The sequence below is a fragment of the Bidens hawaiensis genome, unplaced genomic scaffold (genome assembly GCF_021521415.1).
Source record: "Bidens hawaiensis isolate Kalapana, Puna unplaced genomic scaffold, B.hawaiensis_p1.1 tig00063702_1, whole genome shotgun sequence".
Lineage (NCBI taxonomy): Eukaryota > Viridiplantae > Streptophyta > Magnoliopsida > Asterales > Asteraceae > Bidens > Bidens hawaiensis.
In genome coordinates, this window is record NW_027501390.1 from 43,198 (window position 1) to 59,088 (window position 15,891).

The 15,891-nt window shown below is 33.4% G+C and overlaps 1 protein-coding gene and 2 pseudogenes across 3 annotated transcripts; 1 reads left to right on the top strand and 2 right to left on the bottom strand.

Annotated features, from left to right (window-relative positions):
* The first annotated feature begins 1,916 nt into the window (after positions 1–1,916).
* On the top strand, positions 1,917–3,248 carry LOC143604020 (protein BASIC PENTACYSTEINE1 pseudogene; annotated as a pseudogene). Its single transcript, XR_013148211.1, has 2 exons — positions 1,917–1,943; positions 2,385–3,248. The product of XR_013148211.1 is annotated as a protein BASIC PENTACYSTEINE1 pseudogene (transcript).
* A 2,309-nt stretch (positions 3,249–5,557) lies between these two features.
* Positions 5,558–6,260, bottom strand: LOC143604021 (putative clathrin assembly protein At1g25240; annotated as a pseudogene).
* Positions 6,261–9,581: 3,321 nt separating this feature from the next.
* Positions 9,582–12,373, bottom strand: LOC143604022 (uncharacterized). 2 transcript variants are annotated; one of them, XM_077080625.1, is made up of 3 exons: positions 11,829–12,087; positions 10,769–10,969; positions 9,582–9,867 (listed from the first exon to the last, which is right to left on the bottom strand). In XM_077080625.1, the coding sequence occupies exons 1-3, from the start codon at positions 11,868–11,870 to the stop codon at positions 9,664–9,666; spliced, it is 447 nt and encodes a 148-aa protein (XP_076936740.1). In that variant the 5' UTR covers positions 11,871–12,087; the 3' UTR covers positions 9,582–9,663. The 2 variants fall into 2 exon arrangements, with proteins under 2 accessions (XP_076936740.1, XP_076936741.1); XM_077080626.1 differs by lacking the exon at positions 11,829–12,087 and adding an exon at positions 12,095–12,373 and having other exon boundaries at positions 9,585–9,867.
* Between the last annotated feature and the right edge of the window lie 3,518 nt (positions 12,374–15,891).

Below are 15,891 nucleotides of genomic sequence, written 5' to 3' on the forward strand. Positions count from 1 at the left end.
TTTTAAAATTATTTTTTTAAACTTAGTTAATTGGCTATTGTTTTTTTTTCTTCTAATAGTATAATATAAATCTAACTATTGTTTCCCCATCAACAAGCTAGTGGTGGAGTGGTTAGGGAGATAATTGGCGTTCCATATGACCCAAGTTCGATTTATGTCCCAACATTTAGTCTCAGAAGCACCAGGGTGATGATTGGAGACTAGGCGAGTAAGTGTTTTCATTAATTGGACTCTTAAATTGAACGAGCTTTAGAAAAAAAACGCATACATTTACACTACTGAGGAAACGAATAAAGGTGTGTGTGTGTGGAGGGGGGGACCCAATGACCCAATATAAGCTTCCCCACTTTAGTCCACCCATATATATTCTATGCGGTCGTTAAAGTGTCACAACTTCTTCAGCACCCTAATAATCATTACTGGATCGCTATAAAAAAGTAACAACGTATCATATAATTTAGTATTAAATCTCCACATTATTAGGAGAGATCATTGTAAATCTAATATTAGAATAGAATATTCAATGTATTAGTATACATATACAATAACTCCCTAACAATATGTAGTCATATTGTTAAAATTATCAACCCTGGTGTTATTGAGTTTTTGAGTGAGATAAATACTTCTTCTGGACCTTTAGTTATCTTGAAAAAGTGTTGCAAGCGTGGTCCATGCTATGTCAGCAGTGGTGTTTGGTTTTAACATTGTTTGGAGAAGGTCGTTGGAGATGGTGCCATATATCCATTGAAGGACTATGGCATCGAAATGATCCCTGAGTTCATCAGAAGCAGATTGTTTTGTTGCATCGGCAGTGTTATCAGCATTGTAGGTTTAGAATCAATGAGGGAAGCGGTGAGTGGGTGGTAGGATGTGAGAGATAGAAGATCGGAAAATAGGAGGGCATCGGAGAATATGATAGCCGACAAAGAAGGTGTGTTGCGGCTGTTAGGGTTAGAGAAATGATACCGTGTAGGAACTCAATGCCTTGACTTTCTCTTTAAGCAATATCGCATAAATATACACATACATAGAATATTCTATGCTAATATTAGATTTACAACGGTCTCTCCTAATAATGTGGAGATTTAATACCAAAATATATGATACGTTATTAAAAAGTATCATTTGTTATCTTTAGATAATTATCTCCTATGGCCTTACTCTTCATAAATCCATACCATCTATCGTTCATATATATGCAAATGCTAAATGGGTTGGTTGCCTTGATGATTTTCGTTCCACTATCAGAGACCATGCTTTTTTATTTATGGATCTTATAATTACAAACTAATAGTTAACTTGACATCATTTTATATAATTAGAAACTAATAACTAACAGAAGTCTGACTTAAACACGACCCATTTAAACACAAAGTAAACTTAAATAAAATGATGCTAGTCTTAACCATAAAAAAACAAAAATGAAAATCACAAAAGTGATCATACCTTAAAATGATTGGTGCCCTCTCGTTCGTTGGATGAAATTTGATTCAAACAAAGTCAACCCTTCATCCGACGCTATGTATAAAACATCCAACCCCCCCCCCCTCCCCCCAAAAAAAAAAGCTCCCATAACACCTTAGGAAGCCGTGTTCCAGGCGTTATGAGACTTTTTCATCCTTCTAAAGCGCCCACGATATTTGGTCTTATGACTATTTACTCTTAGATGAAATACAAAATAATACTGAGAAACCATAAACCGAAGAGGAAAAAATAAGAGAAGAGTTTAGACATGATTTCAGCTGCTGTTACTGCAAGCAACAATACAGTTATCAGTTGTATTTATTATTTAACCCTTTATTAAATAAATGTCCATCAAACAACACCACCCTCCATTTGAAGCCACCCATTTTCCTTTCTTCTCTCTCTCCCATCTCTTTCTCTTTCTCTTTCTCTTTCCATCCTTCTCTCTCCTCTCTCCAGGCCTGTTTTTACCCACACAAGTAAGTCCCATTCTCTCTCTATATCTCTCTCATATATACATACAAATCTTTATATATCTCTATTTTGTACCTCAATACCCAATCTTTGACTTTCTTGAAAATTTTCTCTCCAAGATCCAATTTTTAACTTTCTTGATCTGCAATTTAAATCTTTTATTATTAAATTATTAATCTTTTTGCATTCTTAATCAATTTAATTTCATTTTTATTAACTTTTTATTCACAGATCTGTAACAATTTAGTTAGATCCATTTTATCTGCCCTAGAATATTATTATTATTATTATTTGATCTATTTGTGTATAATAATTGTTTAATTTTTATGGGTATTGATTAAAATAAAAAAAAAAGAAATTATTGAGATTGTTTATTGCATCATTTGTATCATCATGTGGTTATTGGATTTAAAGACATTTAATCTTTGTTGTGGTTGGATTTGTAGTAATGGATGATGATGGATTGAATATGAGGAATTGGGGGTATTATGAGCCTTTGTATAAAGAACATATTGGGCTTCAATTAATGTCTCCATTTGGTGATAATAATCGTGACGTAAAGCCCTTGTTATCGGGCCGCGAAAGCCCGATAATGATAAACCCGAATGGCGGTGAGGCGGCTGCCTACAACCACCATTACCCGCTTGTACCGTCGCATTATATGCGGGATAGCTGGGCCCATAGAGAGAGGCTTCTTCATATGTTACCCATGAACCCGACATTCGTTCCCGACTCTTCCACTTTCAATTCGGCCCATTTTATGCCGTCGAACTACGTTGGTGGAGGTGATGATGGTGGTGACGGTGACGATGATGGTGATGATGATGGTGACGTTGGTGGGCCCGGGCCCGTGAAGAAGAGGTCGACGGGCCAGGGCCCGAAACAGCCACGTGGCAAGAAACCGAAGAAGGTGAAAGAGGGCCCGAGTCAAACGGGCCCACGATCGAAAACTATGAGACGGAATTTAGACGTGGTAATAGACGGGCTGGATATGGACGTATCGGGAATCCCGATACCCGTGTGCTCGTGCACGGGCACGCCTCAACAATGTTATCGGTGGGGGTTGGGCGGATGGCAGTCGGCTTGTTGCACGACGACTATTTCAATGTACCCGTTGCCGATGAGTACTAAACGTCGTGGGGCCCGGATCGCAGGGCGGAAGATGAGTCAAGGGGCGTTTAAGAAGGTGTTGGAGAAGTTGGCTTCTGAAGGGTATGGTTTTGATAATGCTATTGATTTGAGGGGGCATTGGGCTAAACATGGGACTAACAAGTTTGTAACAATCAGATAAATTATCAAGTGTAGATACATGATACATTATAAACTGTATTTGTGACTGGCCCATGAGGTTTTAATGTTTTTTGAGGTTTAGACATTTGGGATCATATTTGTTTTGATTTATGAAAGATGATATTTCTTGTTGACTCTTTTTAACTGTATATTTAAAGATTCAGTTGATAATATTTGTTGACAATCTATGACGTTTGTCATTTGATTATATTAGTTTAAATCTAGTCCTAGTCCATTTGATTAACACATTTAATTAAAGAGATTAGATCGTATTTGGGTTGATATATTTCATTCGTTTAACTAAATATGTTGTGATTGGGTTGACATGTTTAAACCTTTAATTTAACGAGTTGGGTTTTGAGTTGATCGAATTAACCACAAGTGGAAACATTAACCCGTTTATGATTTGTTTAATCCATATTTCAGCCCTCTAATGTTCACCTAATTTACAACTTTGGTTTAGCTCATCTTAAAAGTTAGCTAAATGGATCACATGCAGGTGAAAGGTGAAGTATTTTCTTTTTTCTAAGAAAGCAAAAGAAAAATAAGTGACTATAAGGAACCAACTATTCTTGATTCTTAAACAGTTCAAAGCGTCAACAGGAATGGCTACAAAAAACGTAAACAATTTCTTACTTCCAACTCGTACAACTAAAGGCTTGTCAATTCTTGGTGTAATACTCACTCGGAAATTATGGGTGTTAGAATTAATCACTCTTAAGGCAGCCTCATCTGTGTAAGAATTACGAATTCCTCTTTCAACTCGTCCCAAAATTGGCAACTTTATAGGGTATGATATCAACAACCCAAGGGTAGGTAGCCAGGTAAAAGGAGGCCTTGACAGATGGGAGCTCCTACCCTGACTAAATTTTTGAACATATTACCCATATTCGTGGACAAGGGGGCAGGGGAATCTCCACTCACTACTTCCCCTAATATTTTCCCATTACCACGTCATGGGGGTTTACAGGAGATCCCAGAGGCTCGCTAGAAAAAGCTGCTTTTCCATATCTTTTGACTTAACTCTACTCTAGTTCCATTATGTTACCTAGAGAAACCTGCCACCTCATGTGTCAAAGTAAAGGGGTTGTTCTAACAAGTTGTCATGCACTAAGCAAGTCGTAATCCTGTCTTTTTTTTCTCCCCTACCCCTTGCACAGGTTTCAGTCACTATATGATGATCAGATGACACTCGTTTACAACTAGGGCCGGCACCACCATTTTTATGACCTAAGGCAGATGGAAAGTTTGTGGTCGGTACCAAGAGTTAGAGAGATGAAATCAGTGATGAGCTTGGGATCGGTACGTTGGCTAAAATTCGGTACATATGAGTACCGATTCTGATTTTCTTAAAAACTTGTTAGCGGTACCGAAATGCTCGGTTGGGTACCGGTTCGGTATCAATACCGATCACAATTGCTCATCCTTAGATGAAATTATAAAATTATAATTTTTATTTTTAAAATTTTACCAATCGTTTGTTGTATTTCGTATATGAAAATATAAAATAAGGTTTGTATTATGTATAATACAAATCAAAGGAATCTATATACCTACAAACTTCGTATATTTTATATTTAAAGAGCAACGTGTTTCGTATCTATCAGTTTACAACATATCTATTGGGACGGCTCTGTTACAACTTATCTATCCGTTTGACTTGTTTAGATAAGTGGGTATAAATGAATGGGTCGACATGTTTGAGTTTAACTTGTTTAACCCATTTGTTACATCTGCCAAACACCTTCAATACAATTACGACTATTTCTTATTTAATTAAACATGTAGTTCCGGTTGACATGGTTAACCCATTTAATTAAACATATCGTGTTTGGATTGATATGTTTAATTCATTTAACTAAACAGGTCGTGTTTTGGATTGACATGTTTAACCATATAGTTAAATGAATCATGTTTGGATTGAAATGTTTATAATTTTTAATGAAATAAGTCATGTTTAGTTTGACCACCCGTTTAACCTCAAGTCGACCCGTTTTACAGCTTGTTTTACCTATATTACAAACCTTTTAACCCATTCACCAAGTTTACAACTTTATTATAAGTTTTGCAAGTTGCAACCTATTAACCCGTTTGCCTTATATATCTAGATAAGTGGACGTCTTTAACACTCGTTTGCAACATATCAATCTGTTTGACTAGTTCAGATAAATCGATAAAGTGAGTCGTGTTCATTCTATATAATTTTAAGTGTTTTTACGTGAATAAATATATGGGTTGACATGTTCGCGTTTAGTTTGTTTTATCTTCTTATTACATCTGCTAACCACTTTAACACGTTTACAACTTAGTTACACCTACTCAAATCCCATTAATTAACATGTTTACATTCCGTTAACTCCTCTTTAATTAAGTTTGCAAGATCTTGAACGGTTTCATATAACTGCTCGATTTTAAGACATTGCATGGGATGCGTTAATAACGGCCATTTGTTTGCAAAACTCAAGATACTGAGACATATTTTCGCCTTGGACGATTGCTTTTTCTAGAATGCTTAACATTGTTTTAGCTTCTGCTATTCCACCAGAATGTATATTCACAAGAACACAAATGATTCCATCACATATAAGACTGTATATATCAAAACTCTCTATCACAAGGCAATTGAAGCAACGTGTCAAGCAAAAGTTGAAGTTTTTGTAAACACCCAAGATCTTGGACAAGGAGATGTTTTCGGGTTTCATTATCTTTTGGTTGTTTAGAAAATAGTAATATAACCATCCATTTTTGCTCAAGGAAAGCATATTAAGACCGAATAAACTCATCAAAGCTCCATCGTTTTCCACTTCCTGAACGCCCGTATCTAAAATTTGATAGATCGAATGGCAACCGTTCAATCATAAGAACAACGGAGACATTGCAACAGAAAACTCAATGCACGATTCATCATGGCTGGTGGTGTTGATAATGGCCGTTTCAATTTCAGGATTTCGTCGAATGATGAAACAATATCTTGCTTTTAAAAGACTGTTTTTATCTTTTAACGCCCCATAAAATCTGTTCCAAAGCCACATTTTCTGTTCCAAATCGTCATGTTGATTTTCTTTTTCTTTTTTTATTGTTTTTGTTATTTCCATTTTTTCCTTTTATTAGTGTTTATAGTTTCTGGTTCCTAATGAAAATCTTATAACTGATTTCGCCATCATTTCTTGGATGGATATTGCTTCATTCTCCGAGCGTTACTCAGGTAAAATATCATCAAACATATCTACACATATGTTTTTGGTAATAATAGAAAGGGAAGAACTGCCGTTTTCATTATTGTGGTTTGACAAAATATACGATTTTAGTCCAATAGCTTCAACTTTGTGGTTTTCGTTCAATAGTTTATTTTCACTTGCAATTAAACCCGACCCAACTAAACCTGTTAACTCTGGCAAAAAAGAAGTGGTGTTCAAGTGGTGATGTTCTGGTTGAGTTTTCTAACAAAAAAGAAATTTTCCGACTGAAAACTTTTTCCGACGTTTGGAGACTAATGAAGTTATGCTTCCGTTAGTCGGGGATTGTTGGAAACAAACATGTTAAAAGATGAGACTGTCACCATTCATTTTGTTAGTTGGGACCGACAATAACCAAAAGATGATAGTTGAAATTATTTAAAACCAATATAGCTTAATTGTTTAACATTAGTCAAACCTATTTGTTTTCTTTAGAAAAATAGTTAATCAAGATTGACCTTCTTGTTCTGGTAATTACCAAAATACCTTTAAGGTTAATATTAACAAGTTTATGACATAAATGATACGGTAGGGAGATGATGTGTGGGTAAAATTATATACTTTTGAGTGTTTATTATCGTGTGTTTTAGTTATTTATATTTCTCGAACACGATTACTTTGAATGGTTTATGACTATGGGTGCTTGGAGTATTAAAGATACTAATTGGAGGTTGTTACTTGCATGCTTTGAAGTCCGGGGGCAGGGGAGTTTAGAAGTGATTCGCACACGTTTAAAAGTAAAACAAGCATATCCAGGACTAGAAAATGAGTTACGAGACCCATAATATATGAATTTTTGGTTTATCAATGAGACGAGTATGAAAATGTAAGAAAAGGTTCCGCAATACAGAGTTTGAAGGTCGTAATATACGGGCGTTCGGTAAGCTACGGTTCCTAGGCCGTAGCTTATGGTACGGCTGTGTAATAACTCGAGTTGCCTGACGGGAAAAGTCAGTTTGAGTGATTTTCTTCCATATTTAAGTAGGGTTAAACCCTAGAACGATTATTCTAGATATCCTATCATCATTGGGAGATTTGGGGAGGGGGCATCATACGCCATCCTAACACCCTTGAATCATCACAATCATTCATGTTATCATCCGTTCAACAATCCATGAAGTTATTCAAGATCAAGATGCAAGGCTAAATCCTTCGTGACCATATTTAGGAGTAGGGTTTTGTTTGTAGCTAGACTTTTGGTGTTCTAAACCTCGATATTGGATTTGGATTTAACTAACCATTTGGTTAGTTAACTTTTAATGTTTGTTTGTTTCTGCATTTAAATTTTTTTCGTAATTGAATGCTTTGAAGATTTTTCAGTTATTTAATTTGTGGTCATCAACTTTTAGGATTAGGTTCTTGGAGTTATTGATCTATTTATCTTTAATCATTAAGCCGATGCATTTATCAAACCTTAAAACTGGCAATCAATTAGGTTATTATTCCTCCAAACTAATTATTCAGATTCAGTTCTGTCAATCAGTAAGGTTAAATATCTAATTTTTTTATTATAGGCGTGATCAAACGGGGTTTCCAAATAAGTTAATCAATTGGTCTAGTTTGTTTCACAACCTGAAACCTAGAGTTTGGTTACTTTTCTCTAATTAAATTTAATCGGTTTTACAATCAAATTAAATTTAATCTGCTTGACATCGTCTGTCGGCCTAACATAATTAATTATTATTAAACAATAAACTCGATTGGCACTTTCCATTTCTTCCCTATGGATTCGACACCTTACTTGCCGTAGCTAGTAAATATATTTTTTATAAATGTTTTTTATTGACCTTTCAACATCGATCAGGAGACAGGGAGAAAATAATAATAATAATAATAATAATAAAGGAGGAGATTGTTCTATTGGGTTGATACCTATATATCTGTCTCTCTTTCACCGATTTTATCCTGAAATTTGAATACTTGAACGGGCAATTCCTTTTTTTTTAGATTTTTTAATCATGATAAAAAATTCTTTGTTGCTAAATTAATCGTTATGTTCTTTAATATTTACTATAATATCATATTTAACAATTCTTTTTTATTCTATATTATATTCTTTAGTATATTCTAATTATATGGATGGAAGAGCCAAGAATTCAAATATTTAATATCAAAGATTATAAGAATTTGTTGTATTCCGATGCATGTTGAATTTATGTTATTATGTGAGCCTACTTAGCTCAGAGGTTAGAGCATCACATTTGTAATGCGATGGTCATCGGTTTCAATTTCACGGTTCGCACCCCATCCCAATGGGTTCCCCCACCGCCACCCCACTGAATAATTGTGGCCCTGCTCAATGTCTTCACAACTCGCAATATTCACACCACTATAAATCTGATATGTGGAAATATAGTATTCCTGTCAACATAAAGTTGGTGAGAAATACACAAGTTTGACATATATAATATGAGGCAAAATACAACTCGATGTGAATATAATTAATAGCATCATTAAGTGTAAATGTAACAATTAACTAAGGCTCCGTTTCATTTGGTGTAAACCAAATTACTAGGATATTACAATAAAATAAATATGGACTTGCTTTATTCAACACAAAACCATTGCAATAAAATAAATATGGACTTGCTTTATTCAACACAAAACCAAATTATTGAGGTAACGTATGATCATATTAGATGAAGATGAGAATGAAAATGAGACCAAACCAAATTTAAAAATAAAAAGTATGTTGTATAGCCTGCATCTTTGAGAGGTCTACGTTTAAAATGTTGTATGATTTTTATTTTATATCCAATTTTGAGTTAACAATAACTTTCATTGACAAAAATCTATTAGTTCTTTTCTGAAAATGACTATTCTATCCTAATTTTAAAAAATTTAATAAAACATAAAAATCAATTAGAGCAATGGCGTTATTTTATAAAGTATATTGTTTTTAAACCATGTGGGAAGGTGTTTGTGCAATGTTTGCTTATTTCACTACAACCCGTTTTGATCCGTTACCCAACCCATTCATATAACGATCTCATTTAAGGATACAAAGTTACCATAGTATATAAAAAGCTAATAATCTATTACACATATATGCATATAAAAAAGTTTTACTAAACTGGATCTAATTCAATTTCAACTGTTATATCATATTACTCGTAAGTTAACTGTCATGATGATCAGCAACTAACAGCTTAATTCATGATTAAAATATGTCAACTCGTTGAAGCCTTCGAATGCGGTTTTATCCATCTTTTTGGTGCAAATGAGGATGAACTGATGGTGTTTGCAGAAATGGTATGATGATATTTGTATGATCATGATGCCTCTTGCGAACCATTCTAACGGGCGGATCTATAGCTTTTAGTTCATTATTTTCTCTATGGAGTAGCATTTTTGCTTCGGGCCTCTTGCGTTCTGATAACCGATCATCTTGCATTCTTTCATCCTGTATACGAATGTAATTATAACCATATAATAATAGGACTAGTCAAAAGCTTGACTATTTGATATTATTGGTACTTGAAATTGCATAAATGGATCCAAACCAGGGTTTTAAACGGGTCGTGTTCGTGGGTTGATGGGCCGAACTCAACACGAACCTAAAACTTTGTCATGAACCTGGAAATTGAGTTGGTTACATGAACTCAAACACACCACCAGTTTTGTTTTTTGCTGGTTGACACGAATACAACTCGTTTAACCTCAAAATCTAATTTATTTTATACTTTTACAAAGCAATACTCTAAAACTACAAAATCACAACAAAAAATACAAATGTATGTAAAAAAATTATGCTTAAACCGTAATCTTGATACAAATTTCTCCTTTATCTTATAAGAGTAAATTAAATGGATGGTTCTTGTGATATGCTCAATTTTCGGTTTTTCCCCCCTACTTTGAGAAATTGTCAATTTTAGACCAAAAGTTTGCGGTTGCATAGTTACTCATCTTTTAAGCTTCGGCAAAATCGGAAACCGAAACCGAAATTTAAACACATCACACGAACCATCAATGATATTTACTCATCTTTTAAACTTTGGCATAAAATCTCCATTAAGTTTAAGTTACGATACAAAACACAATTTAACAAAAGTATAAAAACAAACAGGTTAAACTGGTCAACCTAAAAACGACCCTTTAGCTAAATGTGTTCGCAGGTTTGACCCGAAACTATTTAGACTAAAACCAAGCCCACTAATTTTGTATTAGGTTTGTGTCTTGTTAGAAATTCACACCCCTAATTTAAACACAATCTTCTAGTTGTGTTTAATAAATATCATGGAAAGATTTCTAAAATGTTTTATCCAAACACCATCTAAAACAAGTAGAAAAAGGGGATAGATTACACTGATGAGGTTGGAAGACTGAGGCATAGGACATTGCACGGGCCGGTCTTCTTGGGAGGGTTCGGTCGGGTGTTGAATCGGGTAAAAGTCATACTCGGGTTCTAAGTCAAAAGACTTGATTCCCACATTTTCGATCATCAAGTTGTTTCTATTCTCTCTACTGTCATCTTTAAGTTGAATCATCTCCTCTTCTTTCATTTCCTGTGAATGGAGATAAATATCAAGAAGTGAGATTATATATAGAGGTGCCAGATAGGTCGTGTTCATGGGTTGATATCAACACGCCTGTTTAATCCAACTTTTTCACAGAGAAATTTCCACATTAATACTCTTTAGTTACACCTTTATAACATAAAAACATAGGTATGTAAAACAATTAAACTCTATGACCTAATACCAGTCTCTCTTTTAACTTTGAAATTTTGGCATAAATACTCAACTACTTTAAGTTATGACATAAGTTAAACAGGTCAATCCGAACTCCATATGTTTCGCTAGATGTACTTATGGGGTTGACCCAAAGCTAATGGCCGTTTAGCTATACCCAAACCTATGAAATTTGTGTTACGTTCGAGTTGTTTTAAAGATTTGCACCCCTAATTATAATTACGCCAAAAGGTAAAGAAAGATAAAAAGACTAGTGACAAGAAAAGAAGCATAAAGTAATTACCAAATCAAAACCCATATAGAATATCAACTTTTTAGATCATATAACATCTTAAAATATCCAAATAAGCGAACATATAGGAAAGAACTTGCAACATAAACCAAGAACCCATATTAAAATTAGACTCTTTAGATCTTAAAACTTAAACATCTTAAAAAGGATATAATAAACAAATATGGACAAAACAACTTTCAAGATTATCCAAGAAAGAAGAACCCATACCTAGATTCAACATTTTAGATCACAAAATATCTTTAAACTGGCAAAATAAATTAAAATAGACAAACATGAAGAACCCATATCAAGAATTGACATTTTGGATCATAATAATACCATAAAACATCAAAAAAGGCTAAAAATAACTAAAATAATCGAAAATAGACAAAAACTTACAAGATTGTCCAAGAAAGAAGAACCCATATCAAGAATCGACATTTTTTATAATTGTAACACGTCTCAAATTGTGTGTTGTGTGTGAGAAATGCAGGAAAAATGGGTATGCTAGAATTCTAGATCACATCACAGCTTTAAAAGATAATAACACAAACACAAACAAACACATTATATAAATTTGAAATTATATGAGTGAAAGGGAGAGGAGAGACATGGGGATTCTAGAAAGTAAGCATGGTATGATAATAAGTTAATAACAGACTTACAAGGTCATCATCCACTGATGAAAGCCCCATCAACATACATCCAAAAACATCACAAAACACCACTTAAAATAAACACAAACACACAACTACAAAGTAGTGTGTGTGCATGAAAAAGGATGGGGGAACTGCTAAAGGCAACAGTAAAAGAGGAACAAAGATTCCTCATCATCATTCTAGTCCCCCCTGCTGACTACTCATCATTCTTTCTTTATTTTGGTCCTTATCATTTCCACACAATTTACGCGTGTGTGCCATGTAAGCATATAATCAAATAGCTAGACACGTCGGATTGCTTTTTACGTGTTTCTAACTCACAAATGTTGCAGATCCAATAAGAAAATGTATTACAGGTCGGGGCGGGTCACCAAAATTACAATAATAATATATTCCCTTCGTCCTATTATAAGTGTCCAAGTTTGAAAAACACAAAGTTTAAAGTGGATTGAATGATTACTTTTTTTCCTTACCAAATGACAGTAACGCTCTTGAAAAATGGTCTATCAATATTGTATATTAATGTTACAGTAGTCATTGTGGTACTTTTCCTCGGGCTTGCATTGTCATCGCTCCAAAATACATGCGCCCTTTTCGGAAAATATACAGTTCATATATATAACTAACAAATACAAATGTTACATATTAAAAGAGTAAATTACACATTTTATTTCAACTATTCACTCAATCGTCACCTTTTGTTTCTCAAATGTATGGATGTTTGTTTTTTAACGTTAAATTTATAAAAATACTATTTTACCCTTACTTTAGACCCGATTATTAAAACTATTTATCTTAATACCACATTTTATTACTAACATCTTTTAAAAAAGTGTGCAATCCCAAACACCCAAAAGAGACATGCTTTTGCACCCCCCCACTCCCTCACTTTTTTAAAGCTTAACTTTAACAACAGTGGATTTTAGTTTGAAAACTGATACATATTGCTACCTTTTGCAACTCCTTGGATTTCCATAGATCCATAAAATCATTAAAGCCAGGGACAAAATCTTTATCAGGCTAAATAAAACACTTCTTTGTCATCGAAGATCATCAGCTTTTGTTACCTTTTTTGAAATTAGGGTTCTTAGATTTCACAATCAGATCACAAATTAAGTAAATATGATCCGTTATTGGTAGCGGTTCACATGTGAAAGTTGCACCTTCCTATAAAGAGAGTGACACGAGCCTGCTGCTTTACCTTTGATCGTTGTCTTACCTGGATCTAAGCTTCTTTCATTTTCAAGTGAATTTGTTTCTTGAAAATAATTGTTGTTGATAATGTTTTGTCTTAAATTATATTAGAGTGTGCAATCATAATGATTATAAATGTTTGTCTTATATATGTATTGCAACTTGTCTAGTTGTCTTGCTTTTGGTTTTTTCTAATTAACAACTTTGTTACATTTAATGTAGAAAAAAAATTGTTAGTAATTTATGGATGTTAAAACAACCAAGTTGAGTCAAACTAGTATCAATTTGGGCTTGAGCTCATAAGATAACTCTTAATTTCTTATTGAATTAAAAATTGAGTGCGTATTCATCTCATTTTTAACACCAAAAAGTTTGTGACTCGAAAAACTAACTAAAATAGTCGGGCTTATACAAGAGCAAAGTCATTGACAAGTCGAGAGTTGTGACTGGAAAAAGGAAGAGCGGCAGAGAGTGTTGCAAGGGAGAATGGCAATCCTAAGATCGGGACTTACGGGGTAATAAGCGTGTAAAAACAAATGAGTAGCGTTGGATTGGCTGTCGGGTCACATCAGGTTATGTTCATAATGAGTTTGAGTGAAAACGGATTTAGGTTTGAACGAAACATTTTAAAAAAGTATCTCTTTGATTTGGGTCAAAACGTGATCGCACGAAAATTATTTTACCTTTAAGTGAGTCATTTAGAAAAAAATCAAAATAGGTTTACTCACTATACTTTAGTATTATGGCGAACTGTGACATGTATTGACAACAACCACGTTGGTTGTTGCGACGGTGGTTTCGATGACATTGGTGGTTTTGGCACCAGCTGGAGTGGTGCCGGTGACAATATTGGAGATTGTTTTGATGGCAACGGTCAGGAGGCATCGACAAAGAAGGTGTTTCGGGAGAGTGGTGTAGGTGACACTTGATAGGTAGTGTTGAATCAATAGTTGTGAGTGTCGCACATTCATTTAGACTCGTTTTCAAGTCAACAACAACCCACCTCTTAATTTGAGACGAGCCATCGCTTAATTTAGGATGACCTATCTTGACCCAAAGAAACTTAGATGTAATATTCTTTTATACAAATCAACCCAACTTGCCACACTCATGGGTAACAATACGTAAGACAAAGAGAAGTGAATTTGGAGTATTTAACTTTGGGTTTCATTTGTTAAATGGACCTTGTTTGTCTAGTCTGTTTGAACTAATTTTATCGTGTGTGATCTTTATTGGGCCAATTAGCTTGGAGAGCTGAATTAATTACGAGCCCTACTTATATCACAATTATGAGTTTATAGTTTAAATCGTACTATACTATTAAAACAAATTAGTTTGCCTTCACATGCTCATTTTCTATTGGAAGATTACCTTTCCTTCCAAAATTATCTTACACTTCTCTATTTTTCTTACTATTTAAATAAATCAAAAATAAATTCTATTCATAATAATTAAAATAATTAATGTATTCATTTAAGTCAATAATAATACCGGTTTTCAAGTTTCAATTCTTTCAACTTCATTACACCCTTTCCTTCATACTCAACCTTACCTAAGCAACAAAATCCTCCATACAATCGGCTATTATTTTATGTCAATCGGACAATGATTTGATTAGATCCGACATATTCAATTGACACCGTCGTTCGTCTAAATAAGGGCAATCGACGATAAACGGAATACTCAATTACATCCCGGAAACGATTTCCGTCAATCGATGAGTAGATCCATGTCGATTGTTAATCAGATCTTCACTTCGATGGTTGTTTTACCGTCAATCGATGTTTTTTCTGGTTAGTATTTTATATTGTTAGGATAGCATGTTTAATTATCCTAGGTTAGTATTTTATATTGTTAGGATAGCATGTTTAATTCTTAATCTTAATTGTTAATGTTAATTGATATTTTTAATTGATAATTCCTATGTTTCCTATGGTTAATAGTTAATATATAATTCATTCCAGATTTCAATTACATTATATGTTAAATGTTAAATTTTTAATTTTTAATGTGTCATTGATTCCAATTTTCAGTTATGGTATTTGTTAAATTTTTAATGTGTAATTGATTCCAAATTATAATTATAGTATTTTGATTTTTATTGATTCATATCATTAATAATACCTAACAACTTTTCAAAATCGGAATTTGAATTCGTAGTCAACTTAATGTCTAATTTTGTAAACATTAATTATAATATAATTGAATTTATATCAATTTGAATTCGTAGTCAACTTAATGTCTAATTTTGTAAACATTAATTATAATATAATTGAATTTATATCATTTATGACTTATGAGTTTATTATGATTTTGTTAAAAATAAATCACTAATTACATTATGCAAATTTACTATATTTATTAATCGGTTATTATACAAATCCCTAATATATTCTTTAGTTTTACTATATTTATTAGTAGCAAAATAAGTTTATATTAATATCAATTACATTTTTTGAAATCCCTGATTGTATTCCCTAAATTAACTGTATTTATACCTTTATTTTTTTTAACAATTCAAACTTTCTAACAAATACTGTTTATTTATATATATACTATAACCAGAATAAAGAGATTCACACACTTCTCACTTACTTACTCTTCTATTC

Coding starts and splice junctions, on each gene's coding strand:
- LOC143604022 (XM_077080625.1), bottom strand. CDS start 11,870: ATGTCGATTCTTGATATGGGTTCTTCTTTCTTGGACAATCTT. Junction 10,970..11,828: donor CTTCTTTCTTGGACAATCTT/GTAAGTTTTTGT, acceptor CTCCATTCACAG/GAAATGAAAGAAGAGGAGAT. Junction 9,868..10,768: donor AGTCTTCCAACCTCATCAGT/GTAATCTATCCC, acceptor ATTCGTATACAG/GATGAAAGAATGCAAGATGA.